Source organism: Gastrolobium bilobum, unplaced genomic scaffold (assembly GCF_033153095.1).
Source record: "Gastrolobium bilobum isolate Gb01-03AN ecotype WA unplaced genomic scaffold, APGP_CSIRO_Gbil_v1 utg5641, whole genome shotgun sequence".
Classification (NCBI taxonomy): Eukaryota; Viridiplantae; Streptophyta; class Magnoliopsida; order Fabales; family Fabaceae; genus Gastrolobium; species Gastrolobium bilobum.
The window spans coordinates 65,097-79,997 of record NW_026899776.1 but is presented as its reverse complement, the minus strand read 5'-3'; the positions used below and the strand labels follow the sequence as shown (position 1 = coordinate 79,997).

At 33.3% G+C, this 14,901-nt stretch overlaps 1 protein-coding gene across 1 annotated transcript; it reads left to right on the top strand.

Moving 5' to 3' along the window:
- The first annotated feature begins 13,157 nt into the window (after nt 1-13,157).
- LOC133293394 (probable O-methyltransferase 3) lies at nt 13,158-14,424 on the top strand. Its single transcript, XM_061491964.1, has 2 exons — nt 13,158-13,928; nt 14,122-14,424. The coding sequence occupies exons 1-2, from the start codon at nt 13,158-13,160 to the stop codon at nt 14,422-14,424; spliced, it is 1,074 nt and encodes a 357-aa protein (XP_061347948.1).
- The last annotated feature ends 477 nt before the right edge of the window (nt 14,425-14,901 follow it).

The window sequence follows — 14,901 nt, the reverse complement described above, 5'->3', positions numbered from 1 at the left end:
AAATACCCTTGTGATGGCACAAAACCCTAGGAAACAGATTCTCTACGTGAGTGTGGGGCTGGTCATCTGCTGTTTCCACTGTTCCATTGCTTCACCACCATTTTGTGAGCCTTGTGACCTTTTTTCTTCATTTTCTCTTCACTTTGTACGTTGGGTGAGTGGGAGAGATCATTGTGAGTGTGAAAGGAGCACTTTCCCTGAGTGTGGTGGCTGTGTGGAGGCTGTTTGGGGTCTGAGTTGCCTTGTGTGAGTGTGTGAGCTTCTTCTTTGAGTTGTTGGAGCTCCAAGGAGCAATCTTTGTGAAGAAAGATCCTTGCTTGGGTGGTATTTTCGTGCACCCTTGAAGTCAGAACCTTTGGAGTTGGTAGTGAGCTCCAAGAGCACCCTTTTGCTGAGTTTTAGCTTGTGGTAAGTTGTACCAACCTTGTTCATGAGTTTAATGGGTTAAAGTTGATGTCTAGGTATGTTTAACGAATTAAACAAGTAACCAACTGTCATGTGAACCTAAATGGACCTTAAGATACATGTTTAAGCTTCTGGAAATGTTAAAAATGGAACCTTGGAAGGATATCTTCGCGAAATGAAGAAACTGCATTCTGTCGCGAAATATCCGGATATTGCCCATGGAATATCCGGATATTCATATCCGGATATGAATATCCGGATATGGGGATCTGGATATCTGGATATGGATATCCGGATATTTCTAGAGTGATATCTGGATATTGGATATCCGGATATTGCCCGTGAGATATCCGGATATTGCATATCCGGATATGCCCCCGAGAAATATCCGGATATTCTGGGTTTGCGAGGAACAGTAGCGTACTGTTCATCCAGAACTGATCTACGGGTTTGTGGACCTTAGTTTGAGGAAGTTGAACTTCTGTAATTAATTAATGTAAGTCAGAATCATGTGATTAAGGGCTTATGGCTTGGGGAGAAGCCTTAAGACGTAAAACGTAATGAAAAAGTGTTGTCTTTATGTTGTATACTTGTAGAGTATGATTGTTGATGTATTATTGGTCCATAACAGATTGTGAATCTATTGTGTTTGGACTTTGAGCTGTGGACTATTAGCTTTGGGTGTTAGTTTGCAAGGATTATCTGGCCAGTAGTATCTTTCACTAATTGTGGGTAATAGACATATACTTATTCCTGCATTTCTCTGGCCAGTAGAATAGAATTGACACACATGACATGATTATCTGCTGCATTGCACTGTTTTAGAAATGATATTGATGAACTGCTTTTGAACTTATATGGCACATGTAAGTGAGCTTGGGGTGGAAGATCCTTGAGGACCCCTTGTCTTTCTGAGATTTCTTGTTTAGAGATCTCACCCCACGTTTGGGGAATGCTTATTTCAGGTTCAGGTAGTATGGTGAGTGATGCCTCTGGCGGCAGGAGGCCAGAGCTTAGCTGATTATGATTTTACTGCTTATTTGCTAGCATGACTGAACTGGATGCTGTTTATGTTTTCCGCTCTTTATGTTTTGAGTTGAGACTTATGTTGGGCTTTGTTGCCTTATTTGGGTCAGCATGGGAGTTGTCCATGCCACTATGCTGTTAGTACTTTTAGTTGAGTTGTATAAACTGTTAGTTGGTCCGGTCTACGTGTTGTGGCTCCGTGACTAGAGCCATACATTATGTTATTTTAATTAATGAGGTATTTCAGTTAGCTGTTTTATTGCAATTGCATACAGGCGATGTTTTATTAATTGATTAATAAGCAAGTTGGTAATGTTAATGACTTCATAATTGAAAAGAAAAAGATATTCCGCATTTTTTAATTAAGTGCAGCTTAATACGATAGTATGATAACATTACCGGATATATACGGGGTGTTACAGAAACCCAGGACAACCTTAATTGTCACATTATTACCAACATGTATGCTATGGTGTAACTTGTACACCAGGACTCCATAATGAATCCCAAACCAGCTTGAGCGTCCAATGACACTCCCAAGAGACAATCTCTTTAAATACTTCCCATCATAGGGGATTTCATTTAACATCAATGTTCTTTTACCATAGAATTTAATACTTTACTACAACACAGATATATATATGGGCGCCCAGGCCTTCACAAATATATATATATACTAGCACTTAGGCCATCACATGATTTTCATCCATCTACTCATCAGAGTAAGTATACAGGCCATCAGGCCATTATGTATTATTCACTACCCATTTCAATTACCTCATAGCAATTATGCCATTTCAAAATACAATAATCACCCCTTGGAACTTCCAAGAGACATCCATTCAGGGTCAATCCTCTTATGCATTATACCACCTGAACTCCTACCAAGGAGCCATTCTCAAGTAAAATCCTATACATCAATGCACACATATAATCAGGTCACATCATAAACAATTAACAACTACTCGACATTATAAAAGCATGCTAATACCATTAGTACACAACATTTAGTCATACTTTCTCATATCACATTTGTTTCCCTTATGACACATTCGTCAAGTCAAACCATCTTCCCATTATGGACCATCATACTCTCAATAAACTTTGTCTAATGCCATCCATGGCAATTTTTCTCAACTTCTTACATTGTACTCTTTATACATTATGATATCCTCACTTATGTTCAGTCAATATTAAATCATCATGGATTAAAGTCCCATATTTCAACATTGAAGTACTTAACACATCATTTTCATAGTCATTTTAAGGTACTCCCATTCCTCGATTCAAATTTTGAAGATTCAAATTCTTTCTACACCCAAACATCTTAATTCATCCCAGTGTGTGCCCTTCACAAGGGACTTATAACCTTCTTATTTAACCTCAATGTGACTAAGCTTACACATAAGCATACATATTCAAACTTTCAAGAATCCATCGGGGCTCCAAGCCACTCACCATGTTAAAGTCATACCCACTAATTCTATATATACACAATTGTTTTAACTACTCCATACATATAGGGAATATTCACCAACATCATCATCATGATATCAACTCATTTCAATCATACTTACTAACCATGAGTGCACAATTTCAACTATGATAGCATTCTACCAAAATGATTAGACGCACCTCCAATAATTCTAACTGAGTCCTCAATTACATCAAATTCCCTTACAACATCTATGTCTGTGGAGCAATCAACACTGCACTCACAACCTCAATCTAAGGACTGGCATTTGGTGCTCCAGGGTTGTCACGAAGGCGTCTTCTAATGGCCACACATATAACACGAAGGAATGGGTTGATCAGGCCCAAACTAAGAAGTCACATGTGCAGTAGTCAATAAGAGTCTACGTACAACTATACAGCACTCACCACAATCATGCAACAATCAGAGTTCCCTAAGAAAACGCTCTGATACCATAAAATGTAACATCCCGTTGTACACCGGTATTGTTAACATTGAATATGATATTAAGCGCAGTTACAATCACAGAAGTTATTTGAATTTACGGGAAAACTTTTTCCTTTTTAACATTGTTTACACCATTAAAATAACTGTGATCATAACCCAACACTTTATGCGAAATCATTAATACCAAGCCTAATACCATACACTTTTTTTGTTTAAAGGTTGCTAAGTGGTTCCCATAAACCAACAAAGCTTAAAACTCGTTCTCTCCATTTTTAACACTAAATGTCTTAACCATTTTATTTACTCCCACAATTTTAAACCTATCAAATGCTTCTCATTTCTTAGTATGTTATATATTTTCTCTTTAGCTTCACGTGGCTTCGAACCGCGCTCAATTTGGAGTACCGTAGCCCAAGTTATGACATTTCAAAGAAAATGGGTGCTGAAACAGCAGGACCCCCACGCTGACAGCGCCAGCAAACAGTGACAACGGCGCCCACAGCGCCATATTGGCGCCAACAACGTCAAGGTACAGGGGCTGTATGCCTAAAATATGAAATCTGACCTTCCTATGGTGTTCTGCCCATAACTTGAGTTATACAACTCCAATTTACACAATCTTGGTCTCATTGGAAAGCTAAGAGAAAGATCTCTAACTTCTAAGAAGGTCAAGGGGTCCAATTCCTTCATATAGGAGACGAAGATTGGGCAGAACCCTGTTTGTATTTCCAACAGTTCCCGAAAATTTGCCAGAGTTCCCTTTGTTTTTACAAAAATCCCCAATTTTTCGAACAAATCCTAATACCTCAAGGTGCATAAAATCACATGGGTGGCACACACAAGGACCAACAATGCCTTGGAGCACTTACAACCCATCACAGTTTATCTTACATATACAATACTTATTAGGTTTCAACCATCAAGTTCAATTACATGCATTTGTTAATCGTACCTATAATCAATTCTACAATAGGCCTAAAGCCCTTCCTTCATATTATACATGCTTCAAATACATCATAGGTGGCTATGGACAAATCCCATGCTCACATAGAATATACATATAAATCCAAGGCATAGTTATACATCCATTTTTTGAAAGACTTACATATAGTCATGAATATACAAAAGCATGACAATATCAACATGCACAAGCTCATAACCTAAATCCAAAGTATTAAACACTATACTAGGTGTATTTGATAAAATCCTTTAACATGCTATGCCCTCCATGTGCACCTCATGCTCCACTCCTCCAGGCTCAACCTAACCTGAAATGTTATCCCCAAACGCGGGGTGAGATATACAAATATATCTCAGTAAACCTAGGGTACTAGAGGATCACTCCACCCCATGGCTCACTCAATGTGCAACAAATAACATAGTATGAAATGCATGGCATACAATATCACAAACAACTGGGGACAAATCCAAGAACATCCACATCAGGATTCCGTTCAAGGACCCCATCATATAACTCCCGGAATCTTCCTGGTGCCTCTCCCATGGTTGAGACAACCCTATGGCAAAACCCAACTGGAACTCCTCATGAGCCCTATCCAGCGGAAGTCCCACGTTTGGATCATCCAGGTACCGCTCCCGGAGTCGGCCCCACGACAACAACCCGACTGGAATCCCCAAAGGGTATCTCCAGCGGAAGTCCAAACCAACACACATCTACTAGCCAGAGATCAAACAATTCACACACAACGTGCTCCAAGCATGTCACACAATCAAGCAATAATGCATGAACATACATATTCACACAATGTCCAAAGGCACAAAATCCAACCACAACCTTCCACTAGGCGTGGTGGAGCACACAAGAGACTAAACCCAAGTTCCAAAGGTTTACCTCAACTCCGAAGCCAATGCTCCCCAACGTAAGCTCCAAGCTTATTTCGCTTCCATAGCGTCCGTGAGAGGCAACCTGAATGATCAACAATCATGATCATCTATCAATTCCAAGACAACAATTAACTTTCAAAATACACATACCCAAACTCATTCACTTAGGCCAACGGGTTATTTACACTTATTGTTCCTTGTACATCATCATAGACCAATTTACCACATACTCAATACATCCAACATTCTTCCAATTCCACAACATCATACCAACCTATCATTCATTTAAACCCCACTTACCATCATACAACACCAATTTTACATCATCAACCAACCATTACCTCAATAGGTCGAATTGCTCATGCCCAACAATCTAGGGGTATTCAATCCTATTCAACACTCATACTCATCATATAATCATATTACAACATCATACAACAACTCATCAATCTATTCCTTACACAATTCAACTTTCACAAATCCATGGCATCATGCAAAATTTCCTAAGTCATGAACATATTTTCACCAATAATTTTTATTGCATTTCTAGCTCAAATACATCATTCTAAGACATAATCATCTAATGCACATTTTCCATTTGAGCTCTCTAACTACACAAATCATCCAATTTCATTCTAGGGCACAAAACATAAATCTCATGAATCAATCCATGGAAATGTAAGGAAACTTACTCAAAAGGTGGGTATAAGGCTCCTCCACATCATATCCAACCATTGGAGCATCTATCACCACCAAGAACACAAACCTAAGGAAGAGGGCCGCGACTTTGGGGAGGGGATTTCTCAAAATATGATGGGTTTCAAGGCTTGCCACTAATGCCAATGTGTTTAGAAGGCCATTTCCATCAAGTTTCAACACAAACTTTACTAGATTTGGAGGAGAAATGAGGAAGTTACAAGAAAATAGAATTTTTCCAAGCTTTTGGCCATAGAGGGCTATTGCTCACGGGAGAAGAAGGAGGGAAGGAGAGAGAGTGTGAGAAAAATGTGACTTTTAAGTCACTTAAGTTACAAGTGGGTCCCACACGCATTTTAACTTCAATCAATCACCTAATTTCGACCACAACTTCATAACCTACGTATTTTTCTGGTCCATGACATATTTTTGTTTCCTAAAAATACTGATAAAAATTTCACGCTTATCGGTACAATTATACTGCAGTATTTTTAAACCGGGAAAATCACTATTCATCAAAATTTTCGAAACTTGCCTATCCACTCGATTTTTCGTCCTAAATCCATTTCCGGCATTATTTTTATCATTTAAGATCTCCTACTCAATTTTTTATGCCCCGGGTTACGTGTTTGGTAATTTACCGTTTTGCCCTTTTCACACAGTTTGGCCTTAATTTTCGGATTTTCACTAATCCTTCCCTTTTAACCCACAATATAGCATATAATTTTATATTTAGATTTACAAGGTGTTATATAGAGCTTGTCTTCACTTGATATATGATATGTGAGACACAATGATTGTGAAAGTGAAGAAAGCTATACACCATAAAGAGGGGAAGAGGATGGAAGAGAGCTCCCTTTTTTATGATGTGGTGCATCGCATTCTTATGGATCGTTGGACAAAAAACTCAACTCCACTACACTGTTTGGCACATGCTTTGAATCCCAAGTAAGTTTTTAAATATGATTCAATTTAAAATTAATACTCCTCTTGATATAATCTGACAACTTGTTGATTTTTTTTGCTTCTCTTTTAGATACTATAATCAACAATGGCTTCAGGAGGATTCTAGTCGAGTTCCTCCACACATGGATTTAGAGCTTACTCAAGAGCGACAAAAATGTTACAGGAGATTCTTTCCTAGCATGGAGGACTGAAGCCGGATTAGTTTGGAGTATGCAGATTTTATTATCAATAGTGGAACCTTTGGCGATTTTGATGCCATCAATACTCAATACACTATGGATCCGAAATCTTGGTGGCTACTTTATGGTACCTTTACACCGATGCTTCAAAAAATAGCATTGACACTTGTGCAACAACCCTCCTCTTCATCATGTGCTGAACGCAATTGGAGTACTTATTTTTTTGTGCATTCCATCAAGAGGAATAAAATCACTCCAAAACGTGCTGAAGACTTGGTTTATGTGCATAGCAATCTTCGACTCTTATCAAGAAAGACTCCTAGTTATGCACAAGGAGAAAATCAAATGTGGGATATTGCTGGAGATACATTCGATTCACTTGATGATATTGGAGATCTTCAATTTGCTAGCCTTTCACTTGATGAGCCAGAGATAAAGGCAATGATTATTCAAGATGGAGATGAAAATAATTGAACTATGTGTAATCATAAGTAAAACAATTTTTCTATTTTTCTACACTCTACACGCTACACTCTTGGGATGTTATATTTTTTTTTTAATATTTATGTTATGAAATTTGAATATTAGATTAGTATATTAGTTATTATGAGTTGTTATAAGTATTAAATGTAAACTATATTATATATATTAAAAATATTATTTAATATCAAAATGTGTCCAACCGTGTCGAAATTTAGCATTTTTTAGAATTAACGCGTCGGAGTGTCGTGTCGTGTCCCGTGTCCCGCGTCCGTGTCCGTGCATCATAAGTCATGATAGTAGTATTGCTTAAAAAGCATTCGTTACATTTTTTGTTGTCGTTGCCAATTGAGTTGTGTAATGAATTCTGCGATATGAGAATTTTAAACAAAAGAAAAGGTTGGAAGGAATAGAAAAGCTCTTGAATTCCTCTTCTGAGTCCTTTTTTTTCACTTTATATAGTTTTTTTTTGTATGCACTTTATATAGTGTTTATTGTTACGATCTCATTGCAAGGTTTGAGACATGAGTCTCTTGAATCTCACATTGGAAGCATAAGATTGTGGTATGAGGTTTGAATGAATTGTGGGTTTTCTTACTTTACGAGCTAATTTTTGAGGTGAGATTCTTATAAGTTTCGTATCAATTAATATTAAAGCTTGTATGGGACTGAACCCATATTAAAAATATAAGATTCTTGTATAGGATTTATATGGAATTTAGGCTATCTTACTTGATGATTTATAAACATAGCGATATAATTGGCATGTGATTTTATTATTATTATTATTATTATTTGGGCTTTCTCTGCGAAAGGCATACCTCTAGCTCTAGGAGAGTCTTTTGTGTATAAGCATCTCGGGAACATGGCATCAGTAGGTGGCTATAAAGCAATGGTTGATCTATGACAATCAAAGGTATAATAGGAAATTATGTAATTCTATCTTAATATCTAACATCCAGCATTGAGTTTTAGACTCATCAAATAATTTGCTTTACTTTAAAATAAAATTTTCACTTTGCCTTTTTTCTTAAATTATATAACAACAACCCCGTTGACATCTACATGCAAGCCCAGGCTCTCTTCCTTATTTCTGAATTTTTATGGTTTGGGAATGTCCTTATTTCCTTTTTTTGTTTTTGTTTATTTGAATACATTTTGTTATGCTATAACAGATATCTTCTGCAGTATTCTTCTTAAGGGGCAAAACATATGAAACATGCGTTAGCTTTTGAAGTAATGGTAATGATAAAAGGCTCATTAATTTTTAGTTTTATCCATTTGCCTTAGCATATTTCTTATGTTGCATATACTTCATAATCTTTTGGTTTAATATTTATTTATTTTTTAATTTTGGTTAATTAATTTTTTATTTTTAAGTTGTGTTCACTAACTTTTTGCTCACATCTCAGTGTATATCCTATAGGCACATCTATATTTCTCTGAGGTAAGGGCAACAGAAAGTAGCAAAATGAAGGCACAATGGCTTGATTATGTATGGATCCATAAACTTGAGTTTATATATTTGAGAATGTATTATAATACCCTAGCTCGTGCCTTGTATACATTCTCACTACTAGAAAAGTCCAAATTTTCGACGAAATTTTTCGACGGAAAATATTCTGTCAAAATTAAAGACGCCAATTTCAATGGAAAACGTATTCCGTCAAAGTTTTCGACGAAATTAATTTTTCGTCGAAAATTATCAAAAAAATTCGATGAAAAAATTAATTCCGTCAAAAATTTTCGACGGAATTCAAATTCCGTCGAAAATCATTACATAAAAATAAATTAAAAAGAATTTATATTTATGAATTTTCGACGGAATTCGTTTTTCGTCGAAAATCATTAGATGAAAATAAATCGAAAAAAAATTATATTTATGAATTTTCGACGGAATTCGAATTCTGTCGAAAACAATTACATAAAAAGAAATTAAAAAAGAAATTATATTTATGAATTTTCTACGAAATTCAAATTCCGTGGAAAACAATTATATTAAAATAAATCAAAAAAAAATTATATTTATGAATTTTGGATGGAATTCGAATTCCGTCGAAAATTATTAGATAAAAATAAATCAAAAATAAATTATATTTATGTATTTTCGACGGAATTTGAATTCCGTCGAAAACAATTACATACAAATAAATCAAAAAAATTATATTTATGAATTTTCGACGGAATTCGTTTTCCGTCGAAAACTATTAGATAAAAATAAATCAAAAAACTATTATATTTATGTATTTTTGACGGAATTTGAATTCATCGAAAACAATTACATAAAAATAAATCGAAAAGAAATTATATTTATGAATTTTTGACAAAATTCGAATTCCGTCGAAAACCATTATATAAAAATAAATTAAAAAGAAATAATATTTGTGAATTTTCAACGGAATTCGAATTCCGTCGAAAACATACCATAAAAATAAATTAAAAAGAAATTATATTTATGAATTTTCGAAGAAATTTCAATTTCGTCGAAAATCAATATATAAAAGTAAATCGAAAAAAAATTATATTTATGAATTTTCGACGGAATTCAAATTTCGTCGAAAACAATTATATAAAAATAAATCGAAAAGAAATTATATTTATGAATTTTCGACGGAATTCGAATTCGATCGAAAACCATTATATAAAAATAAATAAAAAAGAAATTATGTCTATGAATTTTAGACAGAATTCTAATTCCGTCGAAAATCATTACATAAAAAAAATAAAAAAAAAATTATATCTATGAATTTTCGACGGAATTTGAATTCTGTCGAAAATAATTACATAAAAATAATAATTCTGTCGAAAACCATTATATAAAATAAAATCAAAAAAAAATTATATTTATGAATTTTCGACGAAATTCTAATTTTGTTAAAAACCATTATATAAAAAATTCGACACTTTGTTATATTTATTATTTTCTAATTAAATACTTTTTTGTACTAAATTAAAATTGTAAAAGTTATTTCCCATTTTAAGGTCAAGTATTTTATAATATATAATTAAGGTCAATTGGTCAACCATATAATAAAGATTGCAAATAAGTCTACAAAAAATAAAATAAAATTACTTAACAGTGAAAATGGAAACCCTTTCATCACTCTTAGTATAGTCGAACCATCCTATACGGGAAAAATATTTTTCCAGCAACTTGAGATAAGTTTATCTTTGATCATCTCAAAACTACGATCGTTTTGTTTATTTATTTTCTTATATTAATCGATTTACCTTTGAACGGTTATGGTTTTCTTTTTCTCTCTATTCTTTTGTCACCATCGATTCATCTTTGTACGGTTATGATTTAGTAGCTGGAGATAAAATTATCTCAAGTAGCTTGAGAAATGATAAGCTCATATATATATATGTGTGTGTGTGTGTGTGTGTGCGCGCTTTAATATTTCTACAATGAATGTAGATAAGTTATCTACATTCACTCTCAAAACGACGTCATTTTGTATTGAAAAATTAAAAAATTATAATGAGAAAAGCTATTATAACTCTTAAATAAATTATAATTATAAAAATATCTTGATTTCTGCCCCAGAACGACATCGTTTTGGGTTCAATGTAGATAACTTATCTATATTGACTGCAGAAAAAACGAACTCATATATAGATATATAGATATATATATATATATATATATATATATATATATATATATATATACATACCAATATTTTAAGACACTTTTACTTAAACGTTGTGTCATTTTTGTTATTTGCTTTTATGCAAATAAGTGGTGTGGAGCGAGGGAGAGGTTAATAGAGATTACCAGTTTACCACCCCTTTAAATTTATACAAAACTTTAAAATTCAGCGTTACTTCTGATTTTTGTTTATATATTTGAAATTTGTCCCCTTCAAAATTATAAAAGCCTTTAATATAAATATTATTTTTTATTTTTTTAAAAAAACTAGATTATATTTTTCTTCCTCAAAAATAATTTCTTCATCAACTCTTCCATATGAAAAGGACCTATATGGTTCAAATTTTGCACTTAGTTAACTTTACTTATCTATGAACTTATTTTATATATTTTAAAAGTGTAAAAACTACTAACCACCAAAAAAAGTGTAAAAACAACAGTTATTTTAGTTAAAATTATTATTTTTATTTAATATTTAAATTAAAAAGATCTCATATTTTTTTATCATAATTTTTATTGTGCAATTGATTACCTATCAAAATACGTACAATAATTTCGACTAAAATGACATGATTTTATGTTTTTAATTTAATTAAAATATTAAATAAAATATAATACTTTTAATTAAAATAATTGTCCAAATATTCTCCCTTAATTTAAAAAGGAAAAAAGTTGAAATTAAAATTGGCAGAGGATAACAATGAAAAACATGCGAACAAGTGTGAGACACACGTTGACAGGGGAATGGAACGACGTAAGCATCGCGTGGCATGACATAAGAGTACGGGCCCACCATGTGGGAAGAATTAGCTGAGTTCACGGTATGGATTAGATCTGTTTTGGAAGAAAAATCATCTGATCCAATTCCTTTAATTAGATCATGTAATCATCCATTCTATATTTTTTTTCAAATCCGATCCGATTCAATCCAATTTTTTTCGGTTTGAATTGTATGAGTTTTCGATTTCTTGAAAATCCTAAAATTTGTTTCATAATCATTGTACAAATAGCATCTTTTGTATATATAGGTTTTGTAATTTTTTTTTTAAATACAAAGCATCATAATATAGTTTTTTTGGGTTTAGTTGATGGGTCTTGAGTTTAGAAATTTTTTGATTATGATTGGAGAAAGACCCAACTAGATAGAGAGGATTAATATATTGGATTGGTTTGGATTGGATCGATTTTTATCAACAAGTTTGAAAATCGATCTAGTCTAATTAAAATTTACGATTTTTTTTCGATTTTTAATTATTCAATTTATTCAATTATTAATTTTTCGGTTCGATTACAATAATTTAAATCGATTTGGATCGGTTGATAAACACGATACATTAAGCTTTATACGTCACCATGGTGTAGCCGACAATCCTAGATTTGTCGTTCGAGAAATTATACCGCAACCCAGAAGCAAGCGCTTCACGCCTTGCAAAGGCTATAACGGCGTTCTCAAAGACTATAACCGCGCCTTGCAATTGAGGATTGACAGACAAAGAAGTTAAAGTCAGCCTTCAGTTAATAAACTAATATTATATTTATCAAAAAAATAAATTAAAATAAACTAATATTATATAAAAAAAATTATACTTACAACATATTTTCATTTATAATTTCTTACAATCATATATTAATTGTTAATTTCTGCTAATCAACGGTTGTCATTTATTATGAATTAATAATTAATTAATAAATTTAATTTACAAAATTTTAAGATTGACAGAAATCAACGGTTAAGATATGGTTGTAAAATGTTGTAAATAAAAATAAATTGTAAGTATAACTTTCTCCAATAATATATAATTAATAATTTTTCTTATAAATACATATAGCGTGTCATTGTTACTTTTAATGACAAACATTCAATTACCTAATATTATAATATATAATTCAAAAATTATATATAATGACAATATATTGTTTCTCTTATAAATGGAACCAAGTAATGTGAGGTTCATACCACAAATCTAGCAGTTCAGGCATCAAAGCTATGGAATCCCCCATCGAGGAGCATGCATCCAAACTTCTTCCAGCACAAACCCATATATTCAATCACATTTACAGCTTCATAAACTCCATGTCCCTTAAATGTGCAAATGACTTGTGCATACCAGATATCATACACAAGTATGGCCAACCCATGCCACTGTCACAACTCATTGCTTCACTACCAATCCACCCCTCCAAAACTGGGGGCATCTTTCGCTTGATGCGAATTTTGACCTATTCTGGTTTCTTCTTTCAGCAGAATGTTACTGAAAATGAGCTAGAAGTGAGGTATGGGCTAACTGATGCATCTAAACTACTGCTTAAGGACCATCCCTTGAGCATGACATCTTACTTGCATTCCACATTTGAACCAACTAAGATAAAGTCATGGCTTCAATTTTCTACTTGGTTCAAAAATGATGATCCTACTCCATTTTTCACGGAAAATGGGATGACATTTTGGGATCATGCTGGCCACCATCCCAAATTCAATCATTTTATGAATGATGGCATGGCTAGTGACGCTCGATTGATTTCCAGTGTGGTGATTGAAAAGTGCAAAGGGGTGTTCATGGGATTGGAGTCATTGGTTGATGTTGGGGGAGGCACAGGGACTATGGCAAAGGCCATTGCCAAAACATTCCCACAACTAGAATGTATTGTATTTGACCTCCCACATGTTGTTGATGGCTTGCAAGGAAATGACAATCTAAAATATGTTGGAGGTGACATGTTTGAGGCAATTCCTCCTGCAGATGCCCTTTTGTTGAAGGTAAAATGTTATGACATCAATTATCTTCTTTCAACACCTTTATTATAGATACCTTAAAAGTTTATTGTTATGCGGTTTATATAAGTTAAAACCACAATATGGTATGTGGAAATTTATTAAGATTAGCATTATGATTAATAGTAATCAACATGTTATAATGATTCTGATCATTGCTACTTTGAAAGACAAATAGTGGATATTGCATGACTGGAACGATGAGGAGTGCGTGAAAATACTGAAGAAATGCAAGGAGGCAACCACTAACAAAGGGAAAAAAGGAAAGGTGATTATCATAGACATGGTGATGGAGACCGAGAAAGGAGACCATGAATCTGTTGAAACACAGCTCTTCTTTGATATGATGATGATGGTGTTGGTCACTGGAAAAGAGAGAAATGAGAAAGAATGGGCCAAGTTGATTTTCACTGCTGGTTTTAACGACTACAAGATAACTCCGCTTTCTGGTTTACGGTCTCTTATTGAGGTTTATCCATAGCAGGGTCTAGCATCATCACTAAATGGGAAGGACAAGCTTTTATTATTTATACATTTTACTTCAGTTGATTATTATGTAAGAGGGATACGTTTTATATTTTCCTATGTTTAAGGTTAATATATCAATATAATTAAAAATAATTGTGTACAAAAGTTATTAATAAAAGTTATATCATTAGATTAGTTTATAAATAATATATAACAAATTTGAACAAATAAATACATTAAATTGAAATTAAATAATATATAACAAGCTTTCTCATATTTGTCTCGTTCAAATACACAAAAATGGGTGATATCATTTTTTTCTTTCTCTTTTTCTCCTTAATAGGTCTTATTCATTTTTTTCTGTTACATGAGACAAAATTATCTCATCCAACATGAGAAAGATATTCTCCATAAATGTATTTACGTTGTTTGTCTTTCGCATTCTTTATATAAATACTCAAAAAAAAAAAAAAAAGTAATGAAGTAAAAT